Raw genomic sequence first — 27,527 nt, 5'->3', positions numbered from 1 at the left:
TTTCCTTTTTTTTTAATTTCCCGGTGAGCTGCTGCCACTTTTCCCCCCTCTCATGAATTCAGGCATGGAAAACAAGGGAGAAATTAGACAGAACTTACAATCTAACCAGCCACAACTTCAGACCGGGCAGGATTAACATTTAAAATATAAAAAGCAGATTTTATCAAGCCTTTTCCTCCCCGGAGACTGCCACAAAAAATATTCCTTGTTTGTCGCTGAGAATGAACCATTTTTCTCTTTCATTTCTGCTTTCTGTCACATATTTCATTTTGGCTGCCCCTTCTGTCTTTCAGCTAGGGACCTAGGCTGCTAAAGCAGAATCACAGATAACTCAACAACAAAATGCCTGTATTATGTTCTTTTTTTCATCCTAGTCTGCCAGGTAATTGCAACCCTAAAAGCTTTTGCATATTTACCACAGAAACATGTCTCTCCTGGAGGATGGGACTGTCATCAGGTTGAATATTTCATATAATAAGCCTCTTCTGAGGTATAAACTAAGGTTGGGAATTTTTTTCTGGCCTCCTTCAGAGCAAAGAACAAGCAGATAAAAATCAGCTGCTGCAGTGCTACAGTGTCAAAGTTCCCATTCCTGTTAAAATTAACTCTTCCCAAGCTCAGGGCCCAGGCGGTTTTTGCTACTGTTTATGAAGTAGGAAAAAACCTTGTTATCAACTTACATTGTTTCTTTGTCCCCAGTGCTCCCCATGTAGAAGACAGATTTATTTCCTATTTACAAACAAAGCAACTACCCTGCTTTTCAGTAACCCATCTGATGAGCGGTGGATGCTGCCAGGGCTGATTTTCATTAAATCAGTCACCAAGAAGGATCGCATTTTCCCTCTTCATCCCCATTGCACAGAATTACAACAACAAAACCAGGGCCTGGGTGTTTCTAAATTCAGCTGTTATCTAATGACAAATTCCCCCTTTTCCCTCCCTATTTTTCCTCACCCCTGAGGTAGCAGTAGAACTGCTTTTCCCAGTCCTTGGGATGTTGAATCAAGCTGACTGGTACCAAAGAGAGAGTCTGAAAAGAACACTGACAGAGAGACTTTGTGTCTTGGAGTCAAGACAGAGGGAGAGGATGACCTTTTGGGGGTTATGGAAAGAGGCTGATTTGCTACAACTGTTCAACAGACTGGAGGGATATAGCTGGTTCACAGCTTTCACTTTGGACACACTTACACAAAGGTCAGAACTCCATCCTAGCACATAACATGCCTTTAGTTAAAAGCACTGTGAGTGGTAATCAGAAGTCGGTGACAGGTCCTCAGTCCAACATCAGATTACTGGCAATACTCATTCATCTCTACCAACAGCTTCCCACATGGAGAAAGGTGTTTTCAGCCTGGCCAAGCTGCCTGCTTGCCTGGAGCACAGCCAACAGGAGCCAGCCAAAATCCTCCCATTGACTCCAGCAAGTTCCACAGCCTGTGTGAAAACTAGTCCTTGACAAAGCACCTTCTTGCATCCATACAGTTTTCCTGTGGGTCAATCTTACTCTTGTAAGGCCCTTGTTTCATGTATGAGTGAAGACTAGAAGACATATCTGAACTATGGATTGATTGTTTAGGTTGAAGTCTTTCTGAAACATACTTGTATTGACTTGGAAAGGAAATGTGGATTCCCCAGATACATCCCCTCTTCTGGAAACAGTTCCAGAAAGAACAAAGTACTGACAGAAGTGAAAGGGTTTCTAAATTGTAACTGTCAAATTCTATTTTTATAACATTTTATGGCTATTTAAAAATTTACACTGGTTTTCAATGTAAACTCCAAAAGGTTAGGATATCATTTTCTCATATCACTAGCAAGCCATTCTAAGGGCCATTTCAGTTGAGGATTAAGGAATGACTCTAATTCCTTTGCAAAATGTAGGAAAATTCTCACCAGTAAAATACTTCTCCTAGTAACATTACATGAGAACAGTCTCTTACCTGTAATATCGGGATTGAAGGTAGGTAGAACATACAGCTTTTGACACATGGCTAGCTGAACCAAAGTCTATGACCTTGACCCTATATGGCTGTCGGGCTGGGTCTACCAACATGATGTTCTCTGGTTTGAGATCAGCATGAATCAGTCCCAGGCTTTTCAGCTTCATTAGGGCAGTTGCTACCTGCTGCAGAATTGGTCGAATGTACTTAAGGGGCAAAGGACTGAATTTGTTTTGTTTTAGGAAATCATAGAGGTTCTGCTCCAACATTTCAAAGACCAAGCATGTGTGATTCTTGTGCTGAAAGCACTCGTACGCACGGACAAAGTTGTAGTCATCTGCACTTTCTGTGCTCAGCCGAGCCAGGATGCTCACTTCAATCTGGCCTTGCCGGGCATAGGAAGGATGGTTTTTCAGGATTTTGATGGCCACAATCTCGTTAGTGCCACGTTTCCAGCATTTGACTACTTGTCCGAAGGTTCCACGACCAAGAAACTCTAACACTTCGTACGTGTTGGTCATGGAACAGAGCACCTCATGTTGTACCAGTTGGTAATCCCCTTCGCTGTTGGAGCCACTGTTTTTGGAGGTGGCCGTGGAGGTGGTAGCAGTGGCTACAGTGGCCCCACTAGCATTGTTCTGAATCATTGGTGGATGCTCTTCGATGATCTGCACGCTGCTTGTGTTCTCGATCTCCTCACTCTTGCGCTTAAGTCCACATTTTTGGTAGGTGTCCAGAAGGCTCACAGTGCTGCGACGCATCAGGTTGTGTGGCCCGCCCAGTGCTTGCCCAGACACTGCAACCACACCAGAAGTACTGTTGGCAGATGTCACCACGATGTGCCCCGTGCTTGCTGGGAAGATGATGGTCTGTTCGTAAGGGATGCTTGGATTGGGGATCTGGAGAGAGGCGTTAACGGCTGCTGCGGCGGCTGCTTGGGAGGACTGCACGTTCTTGCTCTGGCTGTAGACTTTGCTGTGTGTGCCGTACCCAGTCATATCCCAGTTTGAACTCGGCTCCACTTTCAGTTTCTTCACGCTACAGAAGGCACTTGACTGAAGGGTGTGAGGAGAGAAAACTTGCACATGCGAGGCCATACCTGCAATATAACATCAGAGTGAAATGACAATGTTAAGATGCTTTCCCTAGCTCTTTTCATTTGTTCAGTAGCAAGAAGGGAAAATGAGAAACAGAATCATACAATAGTTAGGGTTGGAAGGGACCTTCAAAGGTCATCTGGTCCAACACCACCTGCAATGAACAGGGACATCTTCAACTTGATCAGGTTGCTCAGAAGCACATCTAGTCTGGTCCTGAATGTCTCCAGGGATGGTGCATCCACCACCTCTCTGGGAAACCTGCTCCAGACTTCAGATATAGCACACACACACACAAAAGAATAAAATTCTTCCAGAAATATGTATTCAATACAAATAAAATATTATGCTCTAAAATAAACCATTACCCCTGATAGAACTATATTAACAACAACCAAGACTTCTGTTCTCTTGCTCTACCCCCTCTCATTTTTAATAACAGAAATGTAAATGTTATTTTTACCTCCTCTGCCTAAAGAGACTCCTATTCCCATTGTTTCCAGGAATATATCTAGCTCTCAGGAAGAACTCATGTCAAATACTGCAAAGTATTCTGCCTATGGAAGCCAAATCTCAAATCCTCAGGCTCATCCTATATTAAGTACTTCAGTGGATCTGACTTAAACCCTTCATTTATTCCCATAAACCCAATGTGTAGCTTCTGGCCTGCAGAGAGCCAGGATGGGACTCGGAGATGATATACCATGACAAAATGGAGATGCACTGTTAAAGTTGAGGAGCCAGGACATAAGCAGCAGATGATGTTTCAGGTTGCTTGCCAAGTCTGCGTGTGGGAATTGTGCACAATGCTGGTCTGTGCTCAGGGACACTGGAGATGGGAGTTACACAACATGAGCCTCACTGTTTGCTCTCAGTTCCCCAACATTTATAAAACTGCGTTCATCTATTCTTATTCAGTGACAGTAACATCAGTAGAAAATAAAGTATCACTGAGGCAGAGTTACTGAAGGATTCTGAGTAATATCCCACTGAAACAGAAAAAGCTTTATTCAGAAAAAAAGATGTGGTCTACATCTAAGTGCTGACTTACTGCCCTCTCTCCCTGCAAAGGGTAGGGATGGTACTGCTGGACTAAAAGTATTGTGAGCAGGGGACTCCTGGGGAAGGAATCAGCGCCTGGCAGGAGCTAAGAGCAGAAAGGCACAGCCTCCTTCATCCTTCTATCTGTTGTCACTGTTTCTTTTTAATAAGCCAGAATGACTAGGGAAAAAAAAGACAATATGCTGAGCTGGCATGTTGCTGAATTATTAAGCACAAACATAACCTTGACTTGTTTTCAACTTTTAAAAAGTTATAAGTTGAATGAATGCTGCAGTCACAAAACTTGAACTGCAGTGCACACAGAGATGACTTCTTCCTGTGGAGACCTGAAAGTATCCAACACTTTCCTAAAAGAGACCCATAATCCAAGTGCTGCTCTTCAGAAGATTTTCTGGAGCTCATGTGCACACATACACAAACATGCATGCATAAACATACACACCCATACAGAAAAATATGAACATTACTCCACACTTCCAAAGCTCGTAGCATTGAGCGTCAGGTCAAGCAAACACACCTAAACACACCCAACACCCATTGCCCAGCAGCCCAAAGCCCAGGAACTGCTCAGAAGAGGGCTGCTGTCCTGAGCCAAAAACCACTGTATATAGTTACACAGAAGTAACCACCAAAGCAGTAACTCCAATTGCTTCAACACCCCCACCTTCACTCCTGCCACAGTTGACAGACTGATGAAGACAGGGCAGATGCAGAAGAAAACCCCTATGAGGACACTTACAGAAACCCTCACCCCTGCTGGAACAGGCAATGAAAACCCCACTAACCCTGCTCTAGCAATGAAGCCCTGCAAAACACAGCATGCCCTCCTTTGCAGGCATGACCTCTGGCTTTAATGTGATTTCTGATGCTGTTTGCTGCCATTCACATTAACTTCCGCCACCAACCTCCTTGGCAGCAATTTCCAAGGTCCCTGCAACTGGGTCCTCAGAAACCAACTAGATCCCTGCCCCTTCTAAGTGCTTTCTCTCCTCTCTCCTTTCCACAAGGCAATGATGCTGCCACGAATGTGTAGCATATGGCATGTGGTGAGCCTGGAGAGCCGCAGCAATATTACTCAACTTGTCATCCTGGACACAAGTATCATATGTGAGGCAGCTGAAACTGTGTTTGTTTTTCCACTGATTAAGAAAAGTCACGGTGTTCCTCCTAGTAGAGTACCAACCTGCCTGGAGATTGAGGTTGGTCTGATGTACGTTTTCCCCCTAGATGTGAATAATAAAGCAGATGTATATTGTGGACCTAGCAGAGGTGTAATTTATAGCTTTTATGGCTTTCATACCATGGTGTGCTTAAGCAGTATCTCTTCATCCAAAATGAAAACAATTGACAAAGAACAAGGAGAGCGGTTCTTCTCACACACCCTAGCACTAAACATAACACCAGAAGACCCTGGCACCCCAAATTTTAAAGCCAGCGATATGAAGCATAGCAGCTGCAATGTTGTCAGCACGGCTCTAAAAATCAGGGTAATCACCACCATTAAGAGACAGACTATCAACTGGTGCAAACTGGCAGGGCTCCAGCTGATATCAGCTGATGCTAGAAAGAAGGTCAGCAGTCACTCAACATCAGCAACGTCAGACGGCTGCCTGTGCCCCTTGGTGAAATGAGTTGTTAGGGACTGGTTTCCACATCAACAACCAGCCCCCTGCTGTCCCTGCAACACTGCTGGCAGCCTCAGCAGGGGGACTCAACAGGGGACAAACACTGACCCACCCCAGCACCCCAAAAATGGTAGGAGTGCAGAAAGCAGAGCCATCCTATGACTAAAGGGAGGACTTTGGACTCTCCTGCTGTCATTTCCATCTTCCTCAGAGGTTGTGTCTCATTGTGAGAGAAATCTCTCTTACCCTGAAAAAAGAAGTATGAAATCTTCTTCCTTCCATCTAAAATGATTTTCTCACATTTGAGGTTTTAGGGGCACACATTGTAAGAGCAACTCGGCCAGCTCTCCAGCATAGGCTGATACCAAGAAATTACAGGCTGATTGACAGCTCGGTGATGGGAAAAGAAGGCTTCTGCGGCAAAGTGATTTTTATTGCAAATTTGCCTGTGCAGTGAATGGGAGAAAAACACAGTCCTAAATTTCCTGAGGACACTATCAAATTGTGCTGTTGGCATGTTCTTTTTTTCAGAAAGGATCTTTCCTTCATGGCAATAGTAGAAATAGTAATAAATGTGAATAAAAGTTGGATGGTTTGTTACGGGTATCTGATTCCTCATTACAGCCTGTAATACAATTTACAACTCCAGACTTTTAATTACATAAGCCAAAAGTAGCTTGCCACGACATCCATAAAGAAACAAGCCTGCAGTACTGAGGTGATCCACGCCAGCCAAACCCTGTGACAGAGATGCCCCCTGAGCGTTCCCCAGAGCCAGCAGGGATGCTCCTGGGGTCTTGTAAAGCCAAAGAGGCCATAAGGCATGGAAGGATGGAAAACAGCCTGTTTCACTTGAGAAATGCCCTCATTGCTGCTCATAGGTCTGCCATGAAACATCCTATGTGAGGCTGGGCCTCCCTTCACTACAAAAAGATCCTAGCAGACACCCTTCCATGTTTTGCATGGGATGGTTGAAGGCTGGTACGTGGTTCCTCAACTTTTTGTTCTCCACCAGGAGCTCAGGCTTAGTTTCTGCCTTGGCAGTGGTGCAGGGCAGCTCTCCACACCCTTAGTTAGCCAGCCAGGCTGCAGTCAGGATGCCACTACAGCTAAATACAAGTCCTGAAGAGTGCAGGTCTAATTTTTTATCACCCCTGTGCATGCTTAGTCTCTGGGTTGGAAGCAGAATCAATGTTGGGCACCATGCATTAAATAAAATTGATAGTTCCTTTCTTTAATAATGAGGTTTATTGTAGCCATTTAAAACTCTCACACAATTGACAGTAATGGGATTTAATGGGGCCTTCCCTGTCCTTGATATGACTCCCATAACTCCCCATAGCAACCACATGAGCTGAACTGTGTAGTGTGCAGCTAGGGGACAATGTTAGAACAGCCTGAATGGCTTTTATTAAAAGACTTGAGGTTGTTTTTCTTTCCTGAGAACTCCTCCCACATCAGCTTTCACTTGATAATAATTTAGCAGGTGCTATTTACAATTCAGATGGTCCTCTTCTGCATGCATACACAGATCACACAGCCACCTCACTTGGATTTTCAACAGGTTTCAGGGAAGCAAATGACGTAAAGTTGCCTATCCACCCACTTCACCCCAAAGGGCAAAAAATGCACTTTGGGGACTAAAGAAGGAACAGTTTGAAAGTCACTGATGTTTTCTCCTGCTTTACTCCCAGCACTTACTGCTCATTTATAAATGTGGCCTTTGTGGTGGCAAGAGACCAAGCGCCTGCCCTGTATTAAGTAGGCAGCAAGACCTTTTGCAGTACCTGCAGAGCTGCCAGTGCTCTGTAACCAGAGGCAGCTTGCTGACTGCTGCCAGAATGACAGTGCCTGCTTGAAAAATACTGTAGAAAGCCCATGGCATGTGTTCAGCATATAAATGATGCACACAAGACACTCCCAAAATAAGTATCTTCCACTTCTCCCTGGCGAGGCACAAGCCTGCTAACTCATACACACACAGGTTATGAAGGCAACATGAAAAGGGTATCTGTCAGGTATGGCTAAGGTATTGCACCTTCAAAACAGCTATGTCTCAAGCACAGCCCTCTTCTCTTCTTCACCATGGCCTCTGTGTGGCCCCTTTTGAGCCACTGTCGTCAGTATCACCACACTATTGGAACCTACTTAAAATTTACATCCCTGGAGGCTACACAAATTCCTTCTCTTGTACTATTGAATGTTTGGAGACAACCTCAAAGTGGAGTTCAGACCTCAACTGCTTCAGCTTCTTCCTGCTCCTGGTGAGCAGAAGATGTCAAGGGAGCCTTCACTGCAGACCAAAATCTCCCTGCCTTCCTGCTCTGCTTTTCCTGTCCTGCCAGTAAAACTGTCTCATCCTAATTAGTAGTTTCCTAAATGTTTACATAGTACACAGCAGCTCTCAAAGATGTGACAGCCCATCCCCTGTACTGCTCCAGACCTAGCTTCACACAGCTCCAAGTTCCAATTTGATCCACGTCCCACAGCCAGACAGAAAGCAAGCCTTTCCCACGCACACAGTAGCCATAAACAAAACCAAATGAACAAAACCAAGCAATCATCTCCCTCCCTCTTATCCCCACCCAAAAAGCATATTCCCATTGCAGCGCAATGGCTAGGGAACACTCATCACCATCACCTTCACACCTCATGTCGCCCTTCCACTCCAACTACACATCTTTCCTGCATTTATAGTATCAGCAACCCCGCTCACTATTCCATTCACCACAGTATGACTTTCTTTTATGGGTAAGACACAAGTTATCAAATCATGACCTCAGCTAGTACTGCTGGGCATGGAGGGGGTTTGGCAGCTGCTCCCTATTATGGCCTGAGCAGGTTATTTTGGCATGTGGCTCAGGATACTGCTGTCTCACCTCCGAAACCATCTTTATTCCCTTCTTCGCGCTCCATTTTAACTCTGTAAATCCAGGGCAACTTGGGTACTGAAAGTTTTCTCAGCTGACCCGGTCAAAGAGGGCACAGCTAGGAAAAGGCTGGGGAGACCTTCCTCTGAGCTGTTCACACTGGGTCCATGCGCTCCAGGAAGCCTCTCTGCCATCCCGCATCAGCAGCTCAAGGGGAAAATGGGCTACGCAGAGCTCTGGCACACCCTGCACAGACTAAATGAGGCAGCACCAACCACACAGAGCTTTATCGATGGAGGACACAGAAGGATGTCTAACAAAAAAGCTTTCCCGAAGAAATCCCTCTTTCAGTTTTCTTGGAGAGAGGCCCAGCAAAGCCGAGGCACATGCAGGGTGCCTGGCTGGGGCTGTGCTCCAGGCTGCTAGGGCACCCACAGGCAGCACCACATCTGCTTAAAGAGCGGCAGATAGCAGTAACACCCTCAGCACGGCTCAAAACGAGGCATGATGCATTAAGGCTCATCTAACGCCATCCTTAAATGAGCTCCTGAAGTGCTGGGAATGGCCAGAGGAGATGAGGAAAGCAAGCCATGAAGAAATGTTTTGTGGCTTCTCCATCCTCAAGCCAGAATAGAGCCAGATGCACCTAAAAGCAGCTACTCAGATCAATGTGCCAGGTGGGACTGTTTGGCAACAGCATATGACTTCTGGCCACCTTCCTCCTTCTCATCATATGTCCTCCACAGTCATGAAGTGAAACAATGAGTAACCACTGCACTTGTACACAACCTAAAGTTTCCTTTGGAGAGCTATACAATATATTCTCAGCAGTAAATAGTAAACTGGTCACAGTCTGCCTTGCAGTCCAGGTTAGCATTTGTTTGGGTCCACACATTCTACCCCCAAACAGATCTGTAAGGCAAGAGACTCTAGGTTCCCCACAAGCTCCATTTCTGGCTGCTACTTGCTGCCAGAGTTGCATCCTGAAAGCAGAACTGAAAAAAGAAGGATCTCAGCATGGCTCTGCTTTCCAGGCAGCATAGGTCTGACTTAGTTGAGTCACTTCAGTTTCCATCTTCTAAACAGAGGTTGACCGCAGTATCGCCAACTTACAGCAAAAACAGAGAGTTCCTCAGCTCTTTATCCCAGACTTCAGTGGCCACCCTACCTGGCCATCCATGATCTTAGTTCCTGGGAAAATGTGAGAGGGCTTCTGGAAAAGGGACTGAAATGAATCAGTGTTTCCCACTGCTGTCCTGGCTGTGCCCCTCTCACCCATGCAGCACTGGCACGCTTGTGGCTTCCCACAACTGCCTAGTGGAAAGAGTATTTTGGCTTTTTCCACGATGGCTGCATCCCCACCTGGATCACTTTCACCTGTAAATATTAGCTTTGTAATGCCAATGACTCCAACTGGCCCACAAGTGTGGTGAAACCACAGGGAATGGCTGGCACCTCACACACCTCACTTGTTAGAAGCAATTCTACTTGTGAATGCAGGACATGGGCAAGGCTCACTGGAGTCTCAAGCTGAGCCTCTCACTCCCACAGGATGTTTTCTGGAGTGTTTCACTTGCAAAGAGGCCACTGCATGACATTCAGGCCTTGCTTTATTTACAAAATCTGAATCTCAGATCAAGCACTAGCTGGGCTGAAAAGGTTAGTTTGCCTGTTTGCAAAGTCCCTCCCTTAATTTCATTTCCATCAGGATGCAGACCTATTGGAGAGAAACAATTCTCTGGTGAGGCCTGGATGAAATACACAGGATCTGAGCTGCAAAGGAAGACAAAGATGCAAAGAGAAAGGTGGAAAAGCTGGACACAGGACTCTGCCAACAAGGCAAATCGAGACAGACCGATCTGATGAGCTACCAACTATCCCAAAGGCAGGGTTAACTATATCTCCTCTTTTCAACAACATCTCCCTTTCAAATAAGAGTAAACAACCACAAGATTTACAGTACTGTCATACATCGAGGACTATGGGGTGCTTTGGGAAATTCAGTTCCTCAAGGAAACACATTTTGAACATTAATTTTTAAACCCTGTTTCCAGACTTTATCTTCCTCATTACTTAGGGCCAAAAAACCCCAAAGTGATGGCCAAACAGTCAGGAGCCTTTTTTTGCTGTCACTCATTGTTTTTGGTTTGTATTCAAACATAAGGCCATAAACCCAGAAATATATGACATGAAACTGGCTGGGACCAGAATGGACAGAGCAGGACAGAACCACTTGGCCCAAACCAGGGGCTATCAAGAAGACACAGGGTCTGGGTGTGGACTCATCTCTCCTCCCAAACCCCCTCCTTAATTCAAAGGCTGCACCTGAGAATATCCCTGTAGAAATGAGCCACCTAACTGTCATCTCCATCCCTTCTTTTCCGAGAGTAGTGAGTAGCTCTTAGGAGACCCCGTGAGAGGGAGCTGCTGCAGTCTCCATGAGAACATGGTGTGCTACTGGGCATATCCTTGGGAACCCCCCTAGTGACTGCTAGGGCTCAGAAGTTTCAACGATGGTTTGCTGTATTTAAAGTCATACTGACCTCTGTTATACAAAACACAGGGTCATGCTCAAGCACAGCCAGAGAATGACCCATGAAGGCAATGAATCTTTTCTCCAAAACAAATGAGTGATGCTGTCCCAAGTGATCCCACAGAAGTGCCACTGGATACCTCCCTGCCCCACTGCTGGCTTGCTGCTGGGGCTGAGGGTATATACCTGATCTCCCACTGTCTTGACAGCAACTTTCTTTTTAAGCAAGGTGTAATAGGACAGAGGCCAATTCAGCACACAGAGAAGAAGCCTGTTTGGCCAAGGAAGAACAAACTAGGTGGTGCAGGAAGCTCATGCTGACACAGAAAGAAAACCTGATTTAGGCATGGGGATAAACTACATAAAGGATTTTAGAGCCTTGAAGAGTAAACATCCAGGAGCTCAGGAAAGGACATCTACTTGAGGAAGAAGGATATAAGGCCCTTGTGTGCAGTGAAGAAGCTCAGGGACACCAGTAACTCCCCCTCAAAGCTCTAAAAGAAAAGAAACTAGAGCAAGGGAAGTCATTAAGAGAAAGAAAACAATAAAAACTTCCACCTGTATCAGCAGAACTCCCTGGCTACCATCCTTCTCTCCCCCAGGTTTCTCTTTGTGCAGGATATGATTATTTATTGACATATCTATTTACTCAGCTCTACAGTGCTTAACACCAGGCTGCTGGGCTGCTTATGCTGGCAAGACTAGAGCAAGACAGAAAAGGAGAGAAAGAAGCTGAACCTGGAAATCTGGAACAATACATGCCAAATGCCTTCTGCAGTGCATCCTACCACTGGGACAGGCTAGAGACCAAGCCTCAAAAGCAGGCTCTAGGCAGAGAGAGCCCCACAGCCAGACTGGGCATACACACTCCTCTTCAACCATGAAAGTGCAAGCAGGTGATAGCTTTGGTGGGCTGTAAAGTCAACCCTTGGTATAACTTTGCTCCAGATTGCTCAGCACTTTCAAGACCCTGAAGAGCATCCTGCAGACACACCAGCACCTAAGCATACCTCACTCTTTGCTACCAGTAACTGCTGTGTGGCACTCATGGCTACAGCAAAATTACTGAAACCAAACCTACAGAATCAAAAGTCCACATTAGAAAGCATAGCTGAGTACAGATGACAGGCTAGCTAAAGGGGCTGTCGGGCCTCCTTCTCATCCATGATCCTATGTTTGTGAACTGACATGTCGCCATGCACTTCCAGCAGCATGCTGCCACTTGCCCCATCTCTTCCACAAGCATCTGCTTGGCACTATTACAGCTGTTTTGCAGCCATGTCCTTTTGACTCAGAAGACTTGACTCTTTCCTTTTCCTGCAGCAATGATATTAAGAGGATTCAGCCCAGATACAGTAGGACAATGAGTTCAGAATCACCAGCATGCCAGTGATATCACAGCTAAGCTGCCCATTGACACACCTATGGGTTTTGACTAATGATGAAAAGGAACTCTGGCCAAAATGAGTCATGGGAAAAGAAGAGTATCTGGGAAAATAAGCTCTGCATGATTTTCTCACAAGGAGCAAATACACCACTGTTTCCACAAGATCCAGAAAAAACTAATTAGTAACAACTTCTTGTCAGATCAGAAAGAGCTTTCAGTAGGGGTCGGAGAGCACTGGTCATCTTAGCTTTGTCTGAGACAGGAATGACCAGAGAGAAAGATGTCCTGGGGTGGGTCTACAGCTGTTGCTAGAACAATTGCAAGAATCCCAGTAAATGATGAGAAGGGGGAGCTGCCAAAAAGCCCAAACCAGCTAGGGGAATTTAGTATCAAAAGTCCTGTGAACTTTCATCAGATTTTATGTACCAAAACTCACAGAGAACTTTCCAATATCCATATGGATGAAGAGTAAGAAGAGACTGGAAATTGAATTCAGCAGAACAGTAACTAAGGAAAAAACTTCAGTGGAAAGAGGCAAGTTTAACACCCTGTACAAATACCCAATTAATTCACTGTTTGCAGCACTCCTTTGTGGACATTCTCCTTGGGTTCAGTTATTTTTCATATCTCAAAATAGTCACGCTTCCCTCTTCAGTCCTTCCTGGGCTCATGGGAGACTGAAATGAGTCACCAGAGCATCAGCTGAGTCATCCAGCCAAAGCTTGGAAAGCGATGCAAAATTGGTCATCACATCCACAACTAAATCGTGTATGACGGCAGCCCCCCTAGCAACCAACCATGCATTAGGCAGAAAGGGTTGGAGACCACTGCCACTATGAGCCATTATTTTAAGCCAGACAGAAGGCAGCCTTAAATGACATTAGTGTAATGCAAAACAAGTGCTGACCACTGGTTCTGCATCTGACACAAAGCCTTTCTCTATTCAGTTTCCTCATCCCAGTTGCATTAAGAAAAAGGAAGTTCCTTATCTCAGAAATGGCCATCTCCATCTTCCAGATGGGCTATTTCTAGCCAATTCTCCAACTTCAATAAACCAAAGCCCTAATTCATTCAATTTCTTTAGAGGACCATCAAATCTTAATAAAATCTGTTTTAATATGCAATCTCCCTCAGGACAAAATAGCTATGATCTTTCAAGAACGCAAGTCTGTATTTCACAGAATTATAGAACGGTTTGGGTTAGACGGGACTTTAAAGATCATCCAGTTCCAACCCCCTGCTAGGCAGGGACACCTTCCACTAGACCAGGCTGCTTAGTCCCATCCAGCCTGGCCTTGAACATGGCCAGGGATGGAGCAGCCACAGCTTCTCTGGGCAACCTGTGCCAGGGCCTCACCACTCTCATGGTAAATAACTTCTTCCTCATATCTAACCTAAGGAACCTTAATTTAACCTTTCATTTTTATGTCTATTATCTTCACAGCGGAGGACTGTTGCACCTGTCCAGAAGAGTTTGGCATGCTCTAAGCAGATGAAACACTCCTCTCACCTATGCGAAGCAGCAGTGAATGGCATTGAGGGACTGCACACCAGAGATGGCACCAAACAGGTTTTCATGAAACTGCTCTGAATTTCCCAACTAATGATGTCACTCCTATTTTGTCTTGGTCCTTCCCTCCAGCTCATCCTGGGTTTCAGCATGGCCACAATGCTTCCACCACTCCCAGCCCTCTGCACCTTCTTGCCTTTTTCTTTTGCCAAAAGAAAAGAAAACCAAAGCAAGAGCTGAGAGGTTCAGATGAGCATCAGTGAACAAAGAACCCAACAAGCCAGAGTGGCACTGAAGCCTTAGAGAAGACAGACATCAAACAGAAGCACGTGTAACTGAACATTCAGTCTTTTAAAGACTCAATAGTAGAGACTCCAAGCTGTTAAAATAAAATGATAACTTACCGCATGCTCTGCAGAGGCAGAAAATAAATACGAAACTGGATCTTGGCAGTACCAGTAGATCCCAAAATTGACCTTCCTGCTTTATGCTCTGCCTGCTCCAAAGAACATGCTATTCCTGGAGGAGTCTTATAAAAGAAAGCCCAAGCAAGCATTCTCATGTCCTCTTCACTTCCTAAAGCCAACGCAAGCAGCTTGCTTAAGTGGTCCTCCCACTCCCTCCGGGTCCTGGCACCTGCTAACAACCCCACACTGACACCATGGGCTGCCCTGATACTAACCATGGACAGTACAGCAACCACAGTGTGCAGCTCAGCACACATGAGCTACAATAAACTTGTCAGACTGCAAAAGACATGAATCATATGGATTGCCACAACAGCAACAAGGAGTTTATAGCCCTGCTAAAACAAACAAACAAACAAACAAAATCCTAAGACATCCCAAAACACAGATGTAGATAAACAGACACTCTCCTGAGGCTGCCCGTACAGCTATGCTATAGGACTTGTCTGAAAAACATATACCGTCCTGACTTGTGACACTTCAGAAATGCTTCAGCATGGCTGTAGTTGGGAGCCAGGAGAAAGCAGGAATAACACGCAGCCTCTTCTCACTGAGAACCTGGACTCTGACCGAGTAGATGCCTGGGTTGCCTGGGATGCTGGAAGTGAGAGAAAACACCTGTAGCAAAGGCTGCTCTATCAGTCACCAAATGATGTGGATGCAGAGGATGTCCAGGGTATATTAGAAAACACATTCCTGGTGTGCTTAGTCAGCTGGAGGTGCAGCTCCTCTCACACCAGCAGGGAAGTTACGCTGGAAAAAGAGCAATACCTTTTCCTGCTGAAAGTCCTCCTGGAGTTCTTGGCACAGCCATGAGACTGAAGCAAGGAAATAACGCTAAAAGTGCATCTGAGGGGTTTCTACGCTGCCTTTACCCTTTGGGTAGCCTTCAGAGTGGATGAGATGACCAATCCACCCATGCTTGTAGGTCACCAGGCCACAGCACTTTGACAATTAACCTGTCATGAAATACTACACTTCGGATGTATTTTTAACTCATACCACTGCAATACAGTCAATGGGGTTTTACCAATCTGTTTCCCCTCCTGCTCTTTAATGATCTCACTGTGTCATCTACCAAGCCATTGTCCTTCAAAAACCTGCAGACATGCCTCACCTTCTAACCAGCAACGGCAATCCTGTAACCCAAGAAATGAATCAGGCAGACAAAAGCAAAGGGGAAAGGCATAAGGCCAGTATATGGACAGGGGTGGAGCAGTTGATGTCATCTACCTGGACTTGTGCAAAGCATTCGACACTGTCCCACATGACATCCTTGTCTCTAAATTGGAGAGACATCAATTTGATAGGTGGACCACTCGGTGGATAAAAGAACTGGCTGGATGGTCACACTCAAAGAGTTGTGGTCAACGGTTCTATGTCCAGCTGGAGACCAGTAACGAGTGGTGTCCCACAGGGATCGGTGTTGGGACCAGTCTTGTTTAATACCTTTGTCGCTGACATGGACAATGGAATTGAGTGTGCCCTCAGCAAGTTTGCCGATGATACCAAGCTGTGTGATTCCGTTGATATGCTAGAGGGAAGGAATGCCATTCAGAGGGACCTTGACACACTTGTGAGGTGGGCTGGTGCCAACCTCATGAAGTTTAACCATGACAAGTGCAAGGTCCTACACCTGGGTCGGAGCAATCCCAGGCACAGCTATAGGTTGGGCAAAAATGAAATTCATGGTAGTCCTGTGGAGAAGGACTTGGGGGTGTTGGTTGATGAGAAAGTGAACATGAGCCCACTTCAGTGTGCGCTTGCAGCCCAGAAAGCCAACCGTATCCTGGGCTGCCGCAAGAGGAGCGTGACCAGCAGGTCGAAGGAGGTGATCCTGCCCCTCTACTCTGCTCTCGTGAGACCTCACTTGGAGTATTGTGTGCAGTTCTGGTGTCCTCAACATAAAAAGGACATGGAACTGTTGGAACAAGTCCAGAGGAGGGCCACGAGGATGATCAGGGGACTGGAGCACCTCCCGTATGAAGACAGGCTGAGAAAGTTGGGGCTGTTCAGCCTGGAGAAGAGAAGGCTGCGTGGAGACCTCATAGCAGCCTTCCAGTATCTGAAGGGGGCCTACAGGGATGCTGGGGAGGGACTATTCATTAGGGACTGTAGTGATAGGACAAGGGGTAATGGGTTGAAACTTAAACAGCAGAGGTTTAGACTGGATATAAGGAAGAAATTCTTTACTGTTAGGGTGGTGAGGTACTGGAATGGGTTGCCCAGGGAGGTTGTGAATGCTCCATCCCTGGCAGTGTTCAAGGCCAGGTTGGATGAAGCCTTGGGTGATATGGTTTAGTGTAAGGTGTCCCTGCCCATGGCAGGGGGGTTGGAACTAGATGATCTTAAGGTCCTTTCCAACCCTGAGTGTTCTACGATTCTATGATTCTATATTTGCTTTTGCTGGAGGATTCAGGCCAGAGACTTCAGCTTTTCCAAGTCAAGAGAGTGTCTGCATTTGAAAACAATCTATAAAGCCTTTATTTAACTGTTCCCTTAGGGCAGCAGGCTAGAACCTCACACCACAGGCACGTGGGCCTGTGTCTCAGTTTAAGTGCATGAACTGTCTTAACTGACTTCAGCAGGACAACTCATGCATTGAAAGCTAACCACATATGTAAGCATTAGCAGGATCAGGGCATTACTCATCTTCCCTTGTTTTCTGCAAATCACCAAATTTGTGGATACAGTTCAGGTACTGAAGTCATACTTGAATCTAGATTAAAACCCCTCTCCCCCACTCTCCCTCTTTTGAAAGTAAGTTACTACTGGTTTGGAGGTTGGAACTAGATGATCTTGAAGTCCTTTCCAACCCAAACCATTCTATGATTCTATGGTTAAGTGTGTGGCCTGCTGCTGATTTCAAAAGAAATCCTGTGGATATCCAGCACCCATGCCCACCCCAGAAGCTCCATGCTCTCACAATACCTATTCAGGCACTCTGTAGCTTTCCTTTTCCAGCATTTTCTTCTAGAGAAGTTTTCTTCCTTCCTTTTTTTCCCCATGACTAGCAATATGCATAGTCACACACTGCTCTCAGGCAGAGTCTGTGTGCTGCTGCTGCTGCACTTTCTCCACCTGGAGTGAAAACTCTTCGTGACACTGTGCTGCCCGGGTAGCCAGTGGTGATGTCACAGACCGAGCATTGTGGTTTCAGCTGGAGAAGCAGCAGCAGTGGAACTCCGAAAACAAACATTCTGTTTTGGTGTAAACAGCTTTCACAGAAAAGAGAGGGAAAAAATAGAAGTATATATAAATATAGCATAGCTTTTTCTCAAAGAAGTATAAATAAATGTATGGTAAACAGAGCTTTCTGTAGGCAGATCTTTCAAAGTCCCAACTAGGTTTGTCATTTTGCTTCTGTCTTGTTCAGAATCAGGCCCTTATTACCTTTCAAAAGAAACATTTCCTATCCTTTTCTTTAATTTTGTTTTTAATACCTTTATGTTTAATCACTGTCCTCAAATAAGCAAGCACCACTGCTGCGTAAAGAAACAAGTCTCAGGAAATAACGTACAGTGTGTTTCCAAACGCTTCATAAATCCACAGGCAGCTTGCAAATACTGCCTGCATTCCTGTGTGAGGGTGGTTGTTTTTCATGTAAGTCACGTATTAATGCAATTTGGAAAAAAAACCCCACCAAACTTAACCCCATTCAATCACATCACCTTCCACCTTTACACTGAAACCCAGAGGTTATAATTACACCCAGGAGCAGGACCAAATTAAAACAACCGCTGCTGCTGCCTTGTACTCTTTTTTGGAAAGAAAGGTGATCCCTTCTACCATGCCATATGTGCTCTGTCTAACTCAGAACAGGGCTGGCTGGCAGGCAAAAGGGCAAAGAGTAGATTTTCATGAGGTCAGAAATGGATGTGAGGTCATTTTCAGAGGTCAGAAATGGAGTAGCACATCCCATGTCCTAACACGTACCAGATCTTCAGAGGGGAGCATTATTTTCACTACCCTGGTTCTGCCGCCCAGGACTTCTTCAAGCTGTAGCACCCCAGGAGCAATGTGGAGGGAAGCAGGAAAGAGGATGTGGGCACTTCATGGTTTAAGACACTTTCCACCCCGTAGTAAAGGTTATTTAGAAAGCAGTACACTGTGACAAAGCCAACACCCACACTCTGGTGTGAAACACCAGAGGCTCTGACAACAGACTGATGTGCCACAGTGAACCCCCAAGGTGACCATATCTGAGCCCTTTGCTCGCACTGCTTGATGCAGTCTTTCAGAGAAGATAAGCCCCCCTTTCCTCTAAAATCCCTTCTCCAGAGCAACTCTGTCTTTCCCTCACCAGGGTTATGGGAGACAGGACACTGGTGGTGATCCACACTAAGCGTAGGTACAACCTGGAGGTGACCAAAGACTTCTACCAGTGGTTGCCCCTGTGTGCAGGCACACATTGCATTAAGGAAGACCTAGGGACTATGGTTCCCTCACAGGGCCCTCAGCTGGAGCAGAATCACCAGTTCTGCCCCAGCATCTTCTACAGGGTTTCACCAGGGCTGAGAGATCTCAGCTCACGGTTACACACTGAAAGCTGCCAGCTAAAAGGCATGCCTCCTTTCAGAGGAGTGAACAGCAGGGAATGTGAAAGGCATTTGCTATTAAAAGAAAAAGAACCAAAAAAAGAGAAAGAAAAAGGAAGAAAAACTTTGTTGCTTGCTAAATTGTCTAATGCTTGAATAACTGTAATAACCAGCCAGTTATCACAGACCAATGTTTATCTTGACAAACCCTTCTGAAAATTCACATGCAGAAGAAGGGGAAATACTGCTAGGACTTCAGTTATCAGCTTCTCAGGGGACACCACAAATAATAAGCTGTTCCCTCCCCAAAGTACCCTAATGGCATCCTAGCTTTACAAAAACTGATGCTTGAATATATTTTCTGAAATATAAACTTGCCACGCACAGTCAAAATTAAGAAGAAATATAGGGCATTTTTAAGAGAAGCTCCATGGGGAAAAGCAACTGTGAAATAGCCAAACATCAATTATGAAAACCACATCAAGAAGAGGCTCTTGTGCACAGGGTTTAGGGATTTGATGAAAATGTGCATCCTGGCTTGACTCACAATGTAGGCACAGAATGTGCAACTTTCCTCAACTCATACAGCTCAGTGAGTGCGCTCCTTCCTCTGTTGATCTGTAACCCTTTTAAAGCCAGTGTATCTGTACAGTGTTCTTGCATCTCATAGCTCTTTGCTCTCCACTCCAAACTCCTCTGCATCATTGGAGTGACCAACTTACTCCCATCCTCAGTGCAGAAGAAACAGCCAATACTACTGTGACATGGGCAAACTTCTGCTGAAGTCATCCAGTAGCTTGCTCATCGGTGGCATGATCATGATTTTTACTTCAAACCTTCAATCAGAGCGTCCTCCCCCCCAGCTACTGCCCACACAGAACTCAGAACTAGTAACAGGCTTCAGGCAACGCTACTTCCTTCTATCTGAGGAAACACATATGGGTAGAAAAGCAAAATATAAGAAAGGTAACAAAAGCAGAGGGGTTTGGGGGTGATTCTGCCTGTGAGTTGTAGCTGGATCATTTTCCCAAGATTAAAGCATGACATCCTGATGCGTGTCCCACAACGCAGGACCCAGGAGAGAGAGCATACAGAACTGCGAGTACCCAGGGTAAGACCAGGAAACGCCTTCCCACAAGACCCACAGCAAAAAGCAATGGGATGATCTTGTGCTTCTTTAAAAGTCTGTTGTTTTGTAGCATTGCTGTTTAATGGTTCACAGCACTATTATTGATAAACAGCATAAATCAAACAGTTGTCACAAGGAGGGGGAGGGGGAGAGACACAAGTTTCTTTGCATTTTCCTCCGTTCCTGACTCTATCTCAAGTGTCATACATGCTCCTACAAGCAATGCCTGGATGCAAGGCTTCACTATGAATTTTCCTCTCTGATGACGGATCACACCAGGATTTTCCATCTCTTCTTCTTTCAGGAGCAATGGCTGTTTATTATTCCTCATGCCCACTCCACATGATAGAAAACTATGCAGAAAACAGGAAAAGGTGAAAGCAAAGCTATTTAAAGCTGCAAATCAAGAATGCAAGGCTCAGGAAACCTCAGCTTTGTGACTGCCTGTGCAACCTTCCTTTGTCCCTCTTTCTTGCCTGTGTACTGTGGCAGAGCTGTTAAACACATAATCACAGGCTATTTTCCTACAGGACCTTGGCCTCACCCAGTACAGCAGGATACACAGAGCTCACCTAGCGAGCAGCTAGTCACTATTTCATCTTCTCCACACTGTTTGAGGTGTGGCCCCAAGCCTTGTTTACCAGGTACCTGCCACACTCTGCTCTGCAGACGGAATTAGTAATTTACACATGGGCTTTCCTACAGTACGCATCATTAGAGTAACTGAATGTTTCACAAACAGAAAGGAATGTATTTTCACAATGCCCTCATAAAGTAAGACACTGTATTATCCATATGTCATAGGCAGGGAATTGAGGCACAGAAAGATTAACATGAAAAGCTTCCACTAATTTTAAATGCCTAATTGAAACTCTTAGGACCATATCTTTCAGAGATTTGTTTTGGCTGCTGAGGAGGTGGTGACAACAGGGATTTTTAAGGCTTAAAACTTGGCCAAGTTTGGGCTGATGATCTTGGAGACAGAAGAAGTGGTGCCTCTGACATAGATACCACACAAATTTTATTGGGTTGTTAAGATGGTGGTTTGCTTTTTATTTCTTTGTACAATTTGTTCTATTTAACATGCACCAAAAAAGTCAAAAGGGGCATTAAAGAGCCATTTTCTAAATATACATTCTGAGGCAGGTAGCTGGGATGGAAGTTTTTTGCTCAGAGAGTTTAAGTTTGGTAAAGGTGTGAACAACCAAACAGAGGGTCTTAAAATGGGGAGGCTGTTGGATGGCCTCCATAGCAGACCATTCCCACGAAATACACTTTTCTTTCTCTTGAGTGATATTATCCAACCATTGAAGAAATCACACAGGCCAGATGTTACACTAACTGAACCAAGCCAAACTTAAATGCAACCTGTAACTTCAGCTTTCTTTCATATCCTGGTTCTGTTCAGATAAACAAGATTAATTTATTGTTAATCTTAATGCACAACAAAGTCTTGTTACTCAATTCCACATAGCAGCTTTTGCTTAGAGCTTGTCTCTCCTGTTCCCTCTGAAAGAGAAAGCAAGGTAAGTGTCAGGCACTGTAGATAGCACTGGTCATAAGCTGGATATAGAACTGGCAGATGGACAGTACTCAGAGATAGTGGATCTTACATTGTACAAACTGATCCTTCCCCTGATTATTTACAGGGAGATTCACAAAATCCTGAAGAAAAGGTCCATCTGAAAATTCCAGGCAGTGATCTATCTGTGGTGACACCAGGAAAGAAAGACAGACAGACAAAAAGTCAACAGGGGTGGCGGGAAATAAATCAACCAGTTGTTGTGCCAAGCCTTTCTCAGAGTAATAAAGTATTTTTAGAGACACTTTTGTAGAAGCATAAAACCCAACCTTGCAACTGTCCACCAGCACACAGGGCTTAGGGGGAAAAGAGAGCGAGACAACATGGGAGTTGGTAGGAGAACAGGTTCCTCCATCACCTTGCGAACATGCAAGTACAATGTTGGGATAACTCCCAATGATTCTTCTTTGCAACCTGGCAAATGATGTTATAAACTGTCCCTCCCCTAGACACATACCACACGCACAGAGATGAACACAGTCCCAGTTTCTCTGTCCTGCACTGAAAACTCTTGCCATACATCCCTGCTTTTCAGCTAGTGATGTCTCCTGACTGCACTAACATTGACTAATTTAGTATTTTTAATTACAGAGGGATTTACAGCACTGCACTACAGTGCTCTCTTATTATACCCACTGCTCCTACTGGATCTGGGTACACTCTACTTACAAAGTTGCACATTAGACAAATTACACTGCACATTAAGTAAATCTCTCTCTAGAAACAGGATTAGATAGAGAGGCAAATCTTCCTTGTTCCTAGAGTATAAATTAATATTTCCAAAATCAATATGAAGAGCTCCAAATAAATTAAAAAAAAAACCCAACCCCCAAAAAACTCCCCAACCAACCAGAAAAAAAAAAGTTTTAAACATTTTCCACAATGAATCAAATTTATATAGGAGATGCATTCTTTTCCTTCGAGTTCACTTAATAAATAAAACAGCTGGTCTGAGGAATCAGGTCAATCAGTGTCTGGAAAAAAGCCCCATTAAAGCTGCTATATAACCTAGTTTCTCAAGCTGCATAAGGCATCCTAATATCGGAGGGGCAGAAGTCCATGCAGAGACAGGCTCAGCTTCTGGCCCCTCAGGGTTAGGGAGGATATTTACCACAAAAGATAGCAGTAAGAGAGGTATCCTGCAAATATGTACGGAGCCAGGCTCTGAAGAAGCACAACACAGACAACATGATACATCCAGACCTATACATTAAATATGGCTAGTGATCTTGGGCACCTAAGTTGAGATCATCCAACATGAGGAGATGGTAAAGCACCATATTTCCACATATGCTCAGATCCCCTCAAGGCTAGCCTACCTCTGCTGTCACAGTGGGTGACAGCACCTCTTCTTACAGCACTCCACGGCAGCAAGCTCCCAGCCCTCCCATGCCACATGGGAGGATGAATCCAGCAGTACCCAAAGCCCCTAAGTGTGTTACATGAACACAGAGCCTATCCCATTGCAGGCAGAAGACCCGCCACCCCAGCACCAGCCTTCCTCCTCCTGCATTGCACATGGCTCTTGTCATGATACCCAGGCCTTGGTCATCTTGGAAAATGTAGTCTTTTATTTATACATTTGAAAATGCTTTTTCCAAGGATATCGCAATCCACACCCTGAAAGTAGACAGAAGAAAGTAAAGTGACTTGCTCAAGCTTAAAGTGCAATGCAGCAGCAGAACTGGGAAATGAAACCTCTTGACCCACAACCCTAGGTTTTAGCTTCTTAAATAAGGATTCACTTTCCTCATTAAAAAACTAAAAATGGGAAGAGAGGGAGGAATATGCTATAGACACAATGAACTTGCCCCTCAGAGGGCTAATGACCTGATATACTTTTTTTTTCCTTCTCGCCTCTATTTCCCCTGATACTCTAACTTCAAGGACTATCCTTCTTTACTGGTCTACTTTAACTGAGAGTGTTGGTTCAATATCCTTTTCCCAACCACCTGAAGCCAAAGACCATCTTTGCCAGAGAGGAGATTACCTTCTCGCTTTCAGGCTCTCTGGATGTCCTCACAACACCCTGGGCTGAGACTACTCCTCTTCCTGGATCATGCTAAGGGACACCAAAGTCCTATCTGCTGGTCTCAGCCTGCAGTATGTGGCAGCCTGTAAGGGTACCCTGGAGGTAAAACCTGGTTGTTCTCTATTAATTTTTCATTTCAAGAATGGCTCCAGGGAAGGGAGGGAGATATAGGTCAGAGACTTTGGGGGCTGATTAGTAACTCTGTACATGTTCCCTTTTTGGTCTCCCTCCCCCCTCTCTTTTTTTTTCCCCTTCCAAATTCAGAAACAGAGGGTTTTCCCTCTGTATTTCTCATTTACTCCTCGAACATCATCAGCATTAGTCAGCAAACTCCTGTTATTTCCTCCACGAGCCCAAGACACTTGCAGAGTGACTAACCCTTCTCTCCTCACACTTTGGCTTCAACAGTTGCATCTGGTTTTTTCCCTGAGAAAAATGGGTCTCCGCATTGGCACATGCACAGTATTCCCCTGTGGTCACTGCCACATATGCTCCCACTGCCACATGGCTGCAAACACCATGGCACTTTATGCTGAAGAACCAGGAGGTGATGGCAGGGCCTGCATTAAGGTCACTTCTTCACCCACCATCATAGCAGCCATGTCCCTCAGGATGGCAAGCAGTTAACTACTGCCCCAAGCACAGGCATGTGGAGAACACAATGGAGGAAGCATGAAGCAACCCCAATTCTCTCTGCAGCCCTGCCAGTAACCTGGTCTATCGGGTCACATCGCTCCATGTGCCTGTATTAGCCTTCCCTTCCCAGGGAGTGTCTGCCCTCATCGAGGCACCTGGTACCTCACACGGCATGCCGGAAGTCCTCCACCAGGCTTCCGAGGCACGAACACAGGGTGAATAAAACCCCAGCTCCTCGTGACTGAAGGCCGCCTCATCAGAGCACGACAGAAAGATCCTCCTGGCCAGGTGGGCTTGCACAAGACGTCCACCCATAGCCATGCTCACGGGGGACCTCGCATGCAACTCACGCTCACATAGGCATGCCCACAGACCTGCCCACACTTTGCTCTCAGCATCATGCTGGAGCACGCACAAGTTTGTTGTGCTCACCTTTCCAGGGTGATGCTCAAAGCGCACAGACCACTGTCCCCTATGTCCAGCATGTAAAGAGGATGTCTTGCTCCCAGGCTACTGCCGGTGCTACCTGCGGCCAGCCGTAACCCATAGCGGGAATGCCCCACATTCACAGCACAGCACATCAGTAAGGATCAGTGGGAAGGCTGGCCAACTTGGTGCTGGAGAACTCCATTCCCTGTTTAGCCTTGACATGCTCACCCCAGCAGTGACCCCACTCCCGCCACTGTTACCTCTGTCCCCATTGTAGGAGAGCCTTCTGCATCGTTGTGTAGGGAGGCATGAAAATAAACCACCGGCTCCAGTGCCACACTCCCTCCTGGCAGATCTGTTTCTCTCTTCTTAACTGTTTCCAAGTGCCTGGCTGTTTTATAATCCCCACTGAGCATTCCCTTAACTCCTTCCTCACTAAGCCCTTCCACCCTCCCTCGCCCGCTTTCTCTTAAAAGGCAGAAAAAGCCAAGGCAAGGTAGGGGGTACAGAAAGCGAAGGAGGGGGCCTGAATCAAGGAAGAAACAACTGAATCAAACTGCACGTATAACAGAACAAGCAAATTAGTCATTTCCCCAGCCTTCTCTTATGCAGACAAGCTGACTCTTCTATTAATATAGGGGTTTTTTTGTGGATATTGGTGTACCTTAGAAGCTCACTTCTTTGCTAATCTCCTCCTGCTTTTTCATACCATGAGTTCACAGGCTTCTACTGGTAGCACAATTTTTAATCACACAGCAGCTTGCCCTTTGAGGTCTGAACTGAAATCGCTTTCTTAGATCACAAGTAAATACGAGTTGACGGCTTCATGCCCAGTGTCACCATCAACCCATTTATGCCTAATGAAAAATCCAAGAATTGAGCACAGGTATTGCTTCCCAATGGAAAGGATGTCAGCAGTCACTGAGAGGGCTGTGTGGAGGAGCTTGGGTAGAGGGACACAGCCTCCCTGCTTCTGAGATGTGGGACACTCCAATTGCCCTGAAGCATAGAGGGGAGAGCCACACATGCTATGGGTGCTGTGTGTTGCACGTGTGTGTGCATGCATGTCAGCGAGTGCCAGTGGCGGGGGAGATGGAGTTACCTGGCCTGAGACATTTTAGGAGACCAACCAGGACACCTACGGCATGCTGCAGGCCCCTGTGTGCCAAGGTATGCTGGCAGCACGGTGCAGGGCAGGAAAAGTACAGCCACCCAGCAGCTTTGGGTTTCATAACCCTGATTACGTGCAAAGCAGTGCCACAGAACACTCCAGTGTGTACGCTGCTCTTGTGAGAGGATGAATAAAGAACATGGTGAGGGGGGAAGCCATAGCTTTCACACATCCCCTCTCAGGTGGGAATGTCACACTTGAGCTGGCTGCTGCTCTTTCCTCAAAGCCAATGGCTGCTTCTTCCAGTCTTGAGGTAACCCCTGACAGCTTAAGCTCGAAAGTTTGCCAAGGTATCTTTTTCCCTGACAAATGAGCTATTCTGTCATACAAGGCTGGGCCACAGGGCTTTTGGAAATGGTTCTGCTGATGTTCAAAGGGAGCAGCTTGCTGTGCAGAGGAGTGGCAGAGTTAATAGTAGTAGGATCAGCACACGCTCCTACCTGCCATCTGCCTTCAGCTCAGACAAGCCTTCTGCTGAACAGCCAGTGCTGGGGCCTGGGCTGGGCTGGGGCCACTGCAGTGAGCAGCAACTTAGTGACATGAAAGACTGCTTGGGTTAGTTGATTAAGAATAAGATTAAGAGCACAGGAATCCTGTATAGTGCTGGTACTGACTCAGTCCAGGGATTTCGTGGTGGTGTTTAAGCCTGGTTTTCCAAAGTCTTTTGCACAGGTGGGTGTTTTTGTGCAAGCTTAGACCAGCCCCATTAACTGATCTCAGAAACAGGGGCCTCTGAAACAGCTACGCTTTCTTCTTTGGTCACAGTAGAAAGTAGGGATAAATAAAGCTTTAACTACATCACTCCCCTGTAAAGTTTAACTCCTTCATGTGGATAAAGCTCTGCAGGAAACACAGGAAAGCCCACTGGTCCCTGTGGACTTCTTTTAAGCACTGGGCACTGCCAGCAGGCCCTGGCAGAAGCTGCTTGGCTCTGCCTCCACACATCCCGACTGACAGATGCCTCAAGAGCTTTCCCTTTCTCTTTTACTTGGGTTTTTTTTCATCATTTTTAGTAGTAGAAGAGTTGCTTAAGGTGTGTGGATGACCTCAAAGTACCAAAGTGCTGACCTGCCTGCCACTGAACTCTGAGCCTGCCAAGTGCATGAAGAGCAGCACTTGGTCCCTTGCAGACCCGTAACAAAATGTTGAGGTTCTCTCCAACATTGTACTATTCTGCAGTGATATTCTACAGCAATTTAAAAGACTGCTGTGGCTGATGTCCAAATGCAGGAGGGGACAAGCAGAGGAAGCACCAAAAGGGTGCTGGTCTGGAAGAGGGACAGGGAGCTGGGATGAGCACGACCTGCCAGCTCCAAAAGTGAAAGGAATGGAGAGGCCCCTCCTTCCACAGACAGAGGAAAGGAAAAAGACAGATGAGTGAAAAGTCTGGACTTCATAATGAAAAACAATAGCTCATAATTTATTTTCATATCCCCTCGCTAATGCTGGAATAATGCTAACAGTGGAATTCCTATGGCATGCATGTCATGCCTGCAAATACCAAGTGAATTACTTCTCA

The 27,527-nt window shown here is 45.7% G+C and overlaps 1 protein-coding gene across 3 annotated transcripts in view; it reads right to left on the bottom strand.

The window, feature by feature from the left end:
* The window catches only part of HIPK2 (homeodomain interacting protein kinase 2), a 135,023-nt gene that overhangs the window by 88,700 nt on the left and 18,796 nt on the right, over positions 1-27,527 (bottom strand). For all 3 annotated transcript variants that reach the window (XM_034063364.1, XM_034063365.1, XM_005150452.4), the window contains exon 2: positions 1,941-3,039. In XM_034063364.1, coding sequence (XP_033919255.1) covers positions 1,941-3,039 — 1,099 coding nt within the window. The remainder of the gene's footprint in view (positions 1-1,940; positions 3,040-27,527) is intronic.

The sequence above is a fragment of the Melopsittacus undulatus genome, chromosome 5 (genome assembly GCF_012275295.1).
Source record: "Melopsittacus undulatus isolate bMelUnd1 chromosome 5, bMelUnd1.mat.Z, whole genome shotgun sequence".
Classification (NCBI taxonomy): domain Eukaryota; kingdom Metazoa; phylum Chordata; class Aves; order Psittaciformes; family Psittaculidae; genus Melopsittacus; species Melopsittacus undulatus.
The sequence above is the reverse complement of the archived record's forward strand: the minus strand, read 5'-3'. Positions and strand labels throughout refer to the sequence as shown.